This window comes from Bos javanicus, chromosome 12 (assembly GCF_032452875.1).
Source record: "Bos javanicus breed banteng chromosome 12, ARS-OSU_banteng_1.0, whole genome shotgun sequence".
In the NCBI taxonomy this organism is placed as follows: Eukaryota; Metazoa; Chordata; class Mammalia; order Artiodactyla; family Bovidae; genus Bos; species Bos javanicus.
In genome coordinates, this window is record NC_083879.1 from 30566734 (window position 1) to 30576481 (window position 9748).

At 41.1% G+C, this 9748-nt stretch overlaps 1 protein-coding gene across 7 annotated transcripts in view; it reads left to right on the forward strand.

Annotated features, from left to right (window-relative positions):
- Positions 1-5024, forward strand: part of KATNAL1 (katanin catalytic subunit A1 like 1) — a 57894-nt gene extending 52870 nt beyond the window's left edge. For 6 of the 7 annotated variants that reach the window (XM_061434851.1, XM_061434855.1, XM_061434854.1 and 3 more), the window contains one exon: positions 460-5024. In XM_061434851.1, coding sequence (XP_061290835.1) covers positions 460-658 — 199 coding nt within the window. In that variant the 3' untranslated portion in view covers positions 659-5024. The remainder of the gene's footprint in view (positions 1-459) is intronic. The other variant, XR_009739984.1, reaches the window with a different exon arrangement.
- The last annotated feature ends 4724 nt before the right edge of the window (positions 5025-9748 follow it).

The following is a 9748-nucleotide window of genomic DNA, read 5'->3' on the forward strand; positions in this document are numbered from 1 at the left end:
CTGTGTGTACATGTATTCATGCTCCAGGGAGAAAGGTTCTTGACTTTTCTTCCCCTGCTTAGATTGTAGACAAACTGGCATAAGATTTAAGTTATCCTAACATTAGCCTTATATTTATTTCCAAGTCCGCAATTCCGTATTTCATAATTCCCCTTCAGTTTCCTAGACTTCTGGGCTGTCTGTGAAGAGCAAGTGAGGGAAAAGAAAATTCAGCACCATCTGAGCCCAACCTAGACTTTTAGGATTCACCAGCAGTCCCTTTTATGGTTAAATCCTTAGCACCCTGTCTTCACCTTTCCTGAACCCTCAGGATGTCTCTCCCTGAAGTGGAAAATTCTGAGTGGCATCATAAAAACATGTAAAAATGATCTTTTGAATGTGTTCCCTTAACTTTATTATAATAGATGTGTCTGAAACATTCACAACAGTAAATTCTCACTGATCCTGGTATGTTTTTAGGGATGCATCCTTAATGGCCATGAGACGGCGAATCAACGGTCTCAGTCCAGAAGAGATCCGTGCACTCTCTAAAGAGGAGCTTCAGATGCCCGTGACCAGAGGAGACTTTGAGTTGGCTCTTAAGAAAATCGCAAAGTCTGTCTCTGCAGCAGACTTAGAGAAATATGAAAAGTGGATGGTAGAATTTGGATCTGCTTGAATTTCTGTCAGCTCTTTCATTTCTGGTATTTTTGTCTATAAAATGTGAAGAAATTCCAGCAATTCTTTTTTTTAAAACAGGTTTGAAACTTTTCATTGGAGAGATTTTTCTCTGAAAGGAAAACAATTTAAAACCACAAAGAGTATACATGTTGTAGTTGAGAAATAAGAAATAAGTTGAGACACAGAGAGCCTGACATTCACGTGTCCATGTGTTACGACTGCACACCCGCACCAGAGTGCAGAGGGCTGAAGAAAGTGACCCATGTGCTGTTGTAGAAACTCGTTTACAGAACATCTAGAAGGAACTCTGTTTCTGACTTTGCCTTTTTTTTCCTCTTCTTTGCTCTGAACATGAAGGACCTGTTTCTGTTGACTTTAGCATCAGAACAGGGTTTGTGTCAGAACTGTTCCTTATTGTGAAGAGTGATAGTTTTGGAATAAATAATGAATCTGCTAGTTAAACCTTCAGCATTCAACCACTACTGTTAGAGGCTGTTATACCGTTTGAATGTTTACCTTCCCTTCCCTCACCATTTCCTCCACTAGCTATTTAATCACTTATTGAGCTTTGTGGGGGTGTATAGCTTCATGCTTTGTGGTTTTTGAATCATCTTGCCAGGTGGCTCCTCTGGTCTGGAGTATTTTTGCTGGCAGTACTTCATATTGGAAGGGCGGGAAAAGTATCATGTTTGCATAAGACCTTCCTCTTCGTTCTAGACTTCTGAGTTTGTTTTCACTCTTCTTTCAATAAGTTCAACAGATCAACCCTTGCTCTAACATTGTTTTTTGCTGAATTTGCCTTTCGTATTCTAAATAAATGCTTTGGTATTCTAAACAAGTCCACTCTCTTGTGGCTAATGCAAAACAAAGCAAACTCTTTATGGTTTCTGGACAGCTTGTTTATTAACAAAACAGCATCGTGCGTAATGAATGATGTTCAGTTGAACGTTTAGAAACCATTCCTTGTCTAGGTTGAGTGCTTGTATGCACACTAAGGTTAGGTTAGAAATCAGCCTTGCTCATTCACTTCAGCAGGAATTAGACAAGAAGGAGGCCAGAAAAAGAGAGGCCGTGTATCTAGTTATGAGTAGCCGAATGTTAGTTTTTAAAAATTGTTATTTTGACTGGGCAACCTATGCTTTGATAGTCAAGCTTTAAAAAAAATTATATTGGATGGTATCCTGAATTTTTAATTTTAGACAGTAGCTAATAGTTTAAAAATAATACAGCTTTTTTCACAGTTGAAGATAACTTTTAGCAACTTGCTTAGGAGCTTTTGCCCTACTAAGACTATGTAACTTTTAGATAAGTCTGACTCTGACCTGCAGTATTCATCTGATGCTTTAAATCGCCCTCCCCCTTTCCTCTGAGGCATAGATTAAAAGAGATAAAATCATGAGATATCATGATTTTAATTGAATTAGTTCATCTTAATTCCTTTTATTCATGAACTTTTAAAAATAAATAATCCCACTAACATAATCTTGCAGACTATTGCCAGCCAGTAGCTTATTTTTTTCATGAAATCCAAGGGGTCATGGTTAAAACCTTAGTGTTTTGATTGCCAAAAATTTTGTATATGCTAGTTGATTAGTTAGACCATATTTCTAGATTTTATGTTATTTGCCTTGGCTTCTGTTTCAATTTTTCCTGACTTCTTCATGCATAATAACATAGTGATTGTGGTTTTTTAAAAAACTGTCAGTTGGTTAGTTCCTGGGAGCTTGTCTTCACTGTGTTCCGTCAGTCGTGTGTGCTTTTTCACTTCCCTGCTTTTTCTGTAGAGGATGGTGAATGCTCGGTATGTCTTAACCCCTTAAAGGATCCTGGCTCTAGCTAATGAAAATGAAAGGCACGGTAACCTGTGTGTGCTTTGGAAAGATTATATATGAAAGTTTTTCTTTCTCCAAATTTGCTTTAAAATTAGAACTGGAATCCATTTGCTTGAACAATACAACTGTTATAGACCTGGCTGTTTACAAGAACCATTTTTGCCATTTCCCAAGCTACATGTTTATTCTGAACATGTACACATGTAATTGTGGAGAACCTGTAAACCTGTTACATGTTTATTGCAAACATTTTGCTTGGATAATTCCTTTGTTTTTAGAAGGAAATTAATATTCATGAAATGTGCCAGACAAATGGCTGAAACCTTCTATAAATCCAAGTAGAAAGTAGACGTTGGCGTCCCAGATTTTGTCTTCTAGTCAGCAGCATCGTCAGCGGTCCAGAATGACCAGATACGTGTTGGGCTTGGACCTCTGCCTCCAAAAATGCCAGGACAGCTTGAAAGAAGTAGCATGCTATGTTCTAGCTGCCTGTGGGGGCTTTGTTTGGGCTCTGGAGATTGCACTTTTTATGATGTGATATTTGACTGTCAAAAAGTAGGCTGAAATCACTAATTATTCAAAAAATGAGCAAGTGTCTGGTGAATCTACTGTAAACAAACATATAGCTGCTACACCAGGAAAAATACACTGCCCAGATTTTCAATATAATTGTCACTCTTACACTTCGCTACGTGTAGGCTGACTCTTTGAAACATGACATTATTGATGCCGTAGGTTTTGAACAGCTTGAGTTTGAATTCCTTCCTGGGAGGTTTCTGTATACGCTGCTGAATCCATGATGAGAATCATAGATCAGCTGACACTGTTCTGTTTTTACTCTCCTGACCCTGAAGGACTTAGAGGTCCAGTGAAGGACAAGGCAGGCATTTGCTTGTCCTGTGGGCTTTGGCTCCTTCTGGGTTGTTTTGATCATTGAGTCTTGGCATTATAGATTCCCACACTTCCGTTTCTCTTGCGAACAGTAAGTCACCTTAGGGTATTTCCTGTGTGATAGGCATAGAATGCTAAGGGTAATTGCTGGCCTTTTCCAAGAAAGGGCCGCTTTAACCCCATAAGGAAACAATGGTAATCATTCTTTTAACATTCGTTTTGTATCTTCTGTTCCATAACTGTTTTGATTGTATAGATTTGTTTATATACTATATATACTACTTACTTAGTGATGTACATAATATTTATGTGAATTTAAAAATCTGTCACAATAGAAAAGGGTAGGAATTACAGTTGGAAGGCATATTGGAGGAATTCAGATATTTAAACCCCAAATGTTTTAGTCTCATTGCTGCTAACTTTTTTTTCAGAAAAAGCTAAAACCACATTATAATTACTGTGTTTACTTATTTATACTTTTAAATTAGGCTTTTTATACTTATTTAATTTTTTAGGACATTTGCTTTTAATGTTGTTTTCTCTTGTGGAAACGATATGAATATTTAAAAAATAAAGCCCTAAGTAACACTTATGTTTTTAAACATTCACAAATTGACAATAATTCTTTGCATTTTTATTAGTTTTTTTTTTTGGCTCTGAATAACTCTTTAACTTGAGGGATATTTCTAAATTTCCAGTTGACTTGTTAATAAAAACAGGAAAAATATGAAGGTAATGTCATCAGATTTAGTTTTTTTATTTTCCCTTTCTCATTTCTTGATTGATTTTATTATATATATATATATATATAAATAATCTAGATTCTGCTTTGTCACCAGCAGTGTGTACGTTTCTGGAAATTTGGCACAACAAATAGGGAATTAATATGGAGGTTTTCCTCCAGTGAAAGGACTCTGATTTTATGTTCAAAATTATAAGACACACTTTTGTTCTGCAAGCTCTGAAATGACTAAATATTACCCTTTGGAAAACCTGAGTCTTTGCACATGTCATTTCCGGAGTCTACCTCAGTTCAGCAAGCTTAGTTTCACGTGGGAATGAACCATGTTGAAATTCAGTTCATCATCTAGGCAGATTTGTTTTTTGAATCGCTTCCTTCTCTCTCCTCTCTCACTCACTTTTTTTTTTTTTTTTAACACTGAAAGTTTAATTGAAGATGCTGGTGGTTCTTCCTCTGGCAAAGTCACACCCTCCAGTTGAAGCCTCTGCAAATATCTACATTAGTCTTCCCACCTCTGTCACGGCGGCTTGACCACCAGGGCACACTCGTGTGGCAAGGACCTAACCCTTCCTGTACAAGGGCCTGAGTGCTTCGTGATCACACACAGAGGTGGGCACGCGACACGTCCATTCACACGGCAGCAACTGATGCCCTCGGTTAAGGCTGTGCAGACACAGCGTCCAGTAAGATCACTCTGTGCTGTGACCATTGGTGTTCTGTTAAGATTCTCGTTTCAGTGTCTGTGTCCCAGTGTTTTGAACCTAACTTAAAATGATGTTTCCAAATTGTATTTATTAGATGTGCTTTTCCTTACATTTTGTGTGGCCACATTGCTAGTTTCACGAGCTGAGCTGTGTCTGTGCATAGAGTGTAATTTGGTAATAAATTTCTAGAGCGTGGCTTGTCGGTGTTTTCTTTGTGGTTCATGTTTGATCTACAGTCTCTAGTCCACTTATTGCCACCAGTGGGAGTAACAAATCCCTCGCAACAAGGGATGACTTTTTCCAGAGTTTTAGTTCTTACAAAATCACACATTGTAAACCCATTATTTTGTGTTTGCCATGCATTATGCTAATAACTTCAGGCTTGATACAGGTAAGATAAGAATGGCTTTTCAGTTAATTTTCTTTTAACAAATACATTTGTCTTCCTTGTGTAGGACCATTTTGCAAAGTGGGTGTTCCATAAGGTGAATTTTCTGGGTGTCTATGTCTTATTTTATGAATCCTCCAAAGCTACTTTTTAAAAATTCACAGGCTTTATTTTTTGAGCAGTTTTACGTTTACAGAAAAATTAAGCTTGTGTGTCCGTAGAGTTCTCATACACTTCTTCCGTCCTCACCTCACCCCGCCATTTCCCCTTTTATCGGTATCTTCACTTCAGTGTGATTGACTTGTTTTAGTTGGATCAGTATTGATTATTACTAAAGTTCACAGTCTACATTTCACTTCACCAGGTTTGACAAAAGCATCGTGTCGTCGTGTCGTAAACCCACCATTACAGTGTCGCTGACCTAAAATCCTCACCTTTGCCCCTTCTCTTCACCCCTGCACCCAGTGGTCTTTCTGCTGTGTCCACAGCTTGTCTTTTTCCAGGATGCCATATAGCTGCAGTCGCACAGCACGTGCCCATTTTAGACAGGCTTTTTTCACTTAGCCGTATGCATTTAAGATTCCTCCTTGTCTTTTTGTGGCTGATGGTTCATTTCTCTTCATCAGGGAATAATAATCCATTACATGGATGTGCCAGTCTGGTCATCCACCACCCACTGAAAGGACATCCTGGTTGCTCCCAGGCTTCAACATTCATGAACAAAACTGTCAACATTCCTGCTCAGCGTTTTGTGTGGACGTAAGTTTTCGACTCATTTGAGTACTTACTTGAGAGGACAGTTGCTGGAATGTGTGGTTGAGTTATGTTCAGTTTTGTAAGAAACCGCCAGGCTGCGTTTCCAAGTGACTGCACCATTTGCATCCCCAGCAGCCGTGAGTGAGGGTCCCTGTGGCTTGGCATCCTCACGGGCATTTGGTGGTGTCGGGGTTCTCACTGAGCCATGCTAACAGGGGTCTCCTGGGTTCTCAGTGCTGTTTCAGTTTTGAATTCTCTAGTGACATGAGGTCAAACATCTTTTCATATGCCTATCTATTTTTAATTGGCTTTTATTAAAAGCTTTCTAAAAGATGTCACACTTGTTCTCTGACTTTGTAAAACACAGAATTTGAACATCACCTTCTCTTTGTGATTCAGAGTTTTCCTTGTGATGCGCCCCCCTCAGCAGCCAGCGGAGGGGCGAGCAAGCTTTTCTGCCTGTCACTCCGTGGTCTTTGAGTTGTGGTGTTTGCTTTCATAGCATTTTTACTCTCGTTATCAGGCTGTCAGCCTTTATTTCTCTTCCAATTTCTGACCTGCAGTCTTTCAATGAACCTAATGGAAAGAAATACGTTGTTAGACGTGTTAGAATTATGGGTGAATTAGTACAGCCATTTGGGGGTGAAGAGTGATAGGGCGTGTGTTGGTTGAGCGCTCAGTGTTTGTGTCGTTTCTCTAGGCTATCTGTGGCCTTTTGGCTTTATCTTTGGTTCCCAGAGTGTTCCAGGTAGACCCAAGTGTGAAGCAGTTATTTATGCATCATTATTTTGTCATGTTGTATGATATTTATAGCTGGAAGGTACCTAGCAACAACTTGATTCCACGGCTCCCCTTTCTTCCTTGCTGTGACTGTTGAGGATTTGATCTCTTAGAGGGTATAAAGGAAAAGAATGAGGTACAAAATTAATTAAGGACAAAAAGAGGACACACGCGTGGCTAGGGCCTTCTTCCCTTTAGTCCTTTCTACATTCTCCAGCGCCCGTGGCCAGTGCTGCCTCCCACCGCCCAGTGCTGTGCTGACCGCTACACAGCAGAGGACGCGCGTTCTGGGGGGTTTGCCTGGGCCGGGACTTCAGTTGCAAACAGCAAGGGAAGCCTTGCCTGGCCAGGGGCCGCTGCTGCTTGCAAACAGATGGGGAGAGAGGCAGCGTGGACTTGAGTGTCCTCTGGCGGATCCCATCCACCCAGGTTCAGACTTGGGAGACTGGCACCCCGAGCTCTCCTCCCTGCCTGCCTGAGTGTCACTGTGGTCAGCTGCTCCCCGCCCAGCAGAGGCCAGGATTCACCAGCGACTCCTTCCCCTCCGATTCCCAGCCAATCCTGCTCCGCCAGCCAGGTGAGAGAGGGAGTTGAGAACACGTGTGTTCGGTGCCCACTTCCCATCCTCTTTGTGATTCTAAAAGTCATGGCCAGCTCTTCCCCGATTTCTCATTTTCTAAGATCTTCTTAGGACCTTTCCTGTGAGTTGTTGAGAGGCTCAGCAGCAGCCTCGGGCATTGAGACCTGAAATGGGGAGCAAATGACCTGGTCCAGGCCCTTCGTGTTATAGGTGAAGAACGGAGCCCACAGAGAGTTTAAGATATGTGTTCAGGATCACATTCTGAATTGGGAAACAGGACAGCTGTCTATTTCTCATCTTGATAAATGCTGCAGGTAAGGTGTAAAGAAAGCACACTAGATAGCAAGCGCATTTATGAAGGGGCTTCAAACCTCTGCAGCGTGGTGCTGATAGAGACGGCTCATCCAAGTAGATGGTAGTTAAGAATAAGAAATACCAGATGAATTGACATCATACAGCACTGGTGCTGACATTTGTAATGTTTGCTGCGTGCTAGAACTTTACCTTTATTGCTTTATTAAGTCCACACATTAGTTTTAAGATGTATTTACTATTATCCTTTTATTTTGCAGAGGGTTTTCCTGATAGCTCAGTTGGTAAAGGATCCACCTTCAATGCAGGAGTGCCAGGTTCGATTCCTGGGTTGGAAAGATCCGCTGGAGAAGGGATAGGCTACCCACTCCAGTATTCTTGGGCTTCCCTTGTGGCTCAGCTGGTAAAGAATCTACCTGCAATGTGGGAGACCTGGGTTCAATCCCTGGGTTGGGAATATCCCCTGGAGAAGGGAAAGGCTTCCCACTCCAGTATTCTGGCCTGGAGAATTCCATGGACTCTATAGTCCACGGGGTCGAAAAGAGTCGGACATGACTGAGTGACTTTCACATTCACGTTTTTTTGCAGAAGCAGCAGCTGAGGCTTATAGGGTGACTTGCTCTAGTCATTTGGCTCCTAAGAAGCAGAAGAAGGAATGGAACCTAAGTTAGTTTAGTTCCAAAGCCTAGGCCTTTGCCATATTCCAGTGTTAAATGCAAAAGTTCTCAATTCTTGAAATAAATGTTAACCCATTTTTCTGAGGGTTATTGATCACTGTTTTACCATCCCTTTTCTGTAGTGCCTTTTTTTTAACCAAGAGACTTTTGTGCAGACTACAGTGATATATTCTTTTACAGTATTTATGTTTCTAATGATAGGAAAAAATAGTGGCTTGTGTTGTGGGATTACTATGAATTTGGGGGACTTCCCTGGTGATCCAGTGGTTAATCTGCCTTGTAATGCAAGAGACTCAGGTTTGATATTTGGTCATGGAACTAAGATCCACAATTTATTGTTCAGTTGCTGAGTCGTGCCTGACTCTCCATGACCACATGGACCACAGCATGCCAGGCTTCTCTGTCCTCCACTCTCTCTCAGTATCCATTGAGTCAGTGATGCCAACGAACCATCTCATCCTCTGTTGTCCCCTTCTCTTGCCCTTAATCTTTCCTAGCACCAGGGTCTTTTCCAGTGAGTCAGCTCTTCACCTCAGGTGGTCAGAGTATTGGAGCTTCAGCTTCTGTATCAGTCCTTCCAATGAATATTCAGGGTTGATGTCCTTTAGGATTGACTGGTTTGGTCTTCTTGCAGTCTAAGGGACTCGAGTCTTCTCCAGCACCACAATTTGAAAGCATCAACTCTTCAGCGTTCAGCCTTCGTTATGATGCAACTCTCACATCTTTACATGACTACTGGAAAAACCATAACTTTGACTATACAGACCTTTGTCAGCAAAGTAATGTCTCTGCTTTTTAATATGCTGTCTAGGTTTGTGATAGCTTTTCTTCCAAGGAGCAAGCATCTTTTAATTTCATGGCTGCAGTCATCGTCTGCAGTGAATTTTGGAGCCCAGGAAAATAAAATCCGTTACTGCTTCCACTTTTTCCCCTTTCTGTTTGTCATGAAGTAATGGGACTGGATGCCATGATCTTAGGCTTTTAATGGTGAGTTTCAAGCCATTTTTTTCACTCTCTTCTTTCACTTTCAGCAAGAGACTCTTTAGTTCCTCTTCACTTTCTGCCAGAAGTCATCTGCATATCTGTCATCTGCATATCTAAGGTTGTTGCTGTTTCTCCCAGCAATCTTGATTCCAGCTTGTGCTTCATCCAGCCCAGCATTTTGCATGATGTACTCTGCATAGAAGTTAAATAAGCAGGGTGACAATATACAGCCTTGAATTACTCCCTTCCCAATTTTGAACCAGTTCATTGTTCTATGCCCGATTCCTAGCTGTTGCTTCTTGACCTGCATACAAGTTTCTTAGGAGGGAGGTAAGGTGGCCCGATACTCCCATCTCTTTAAGAATTTTCCACAGTTTATTGTGATCCACACAGTCAAAGGTCCCACATGCCCAGAAGCAACTAAGCCTGCACACAAACTGCT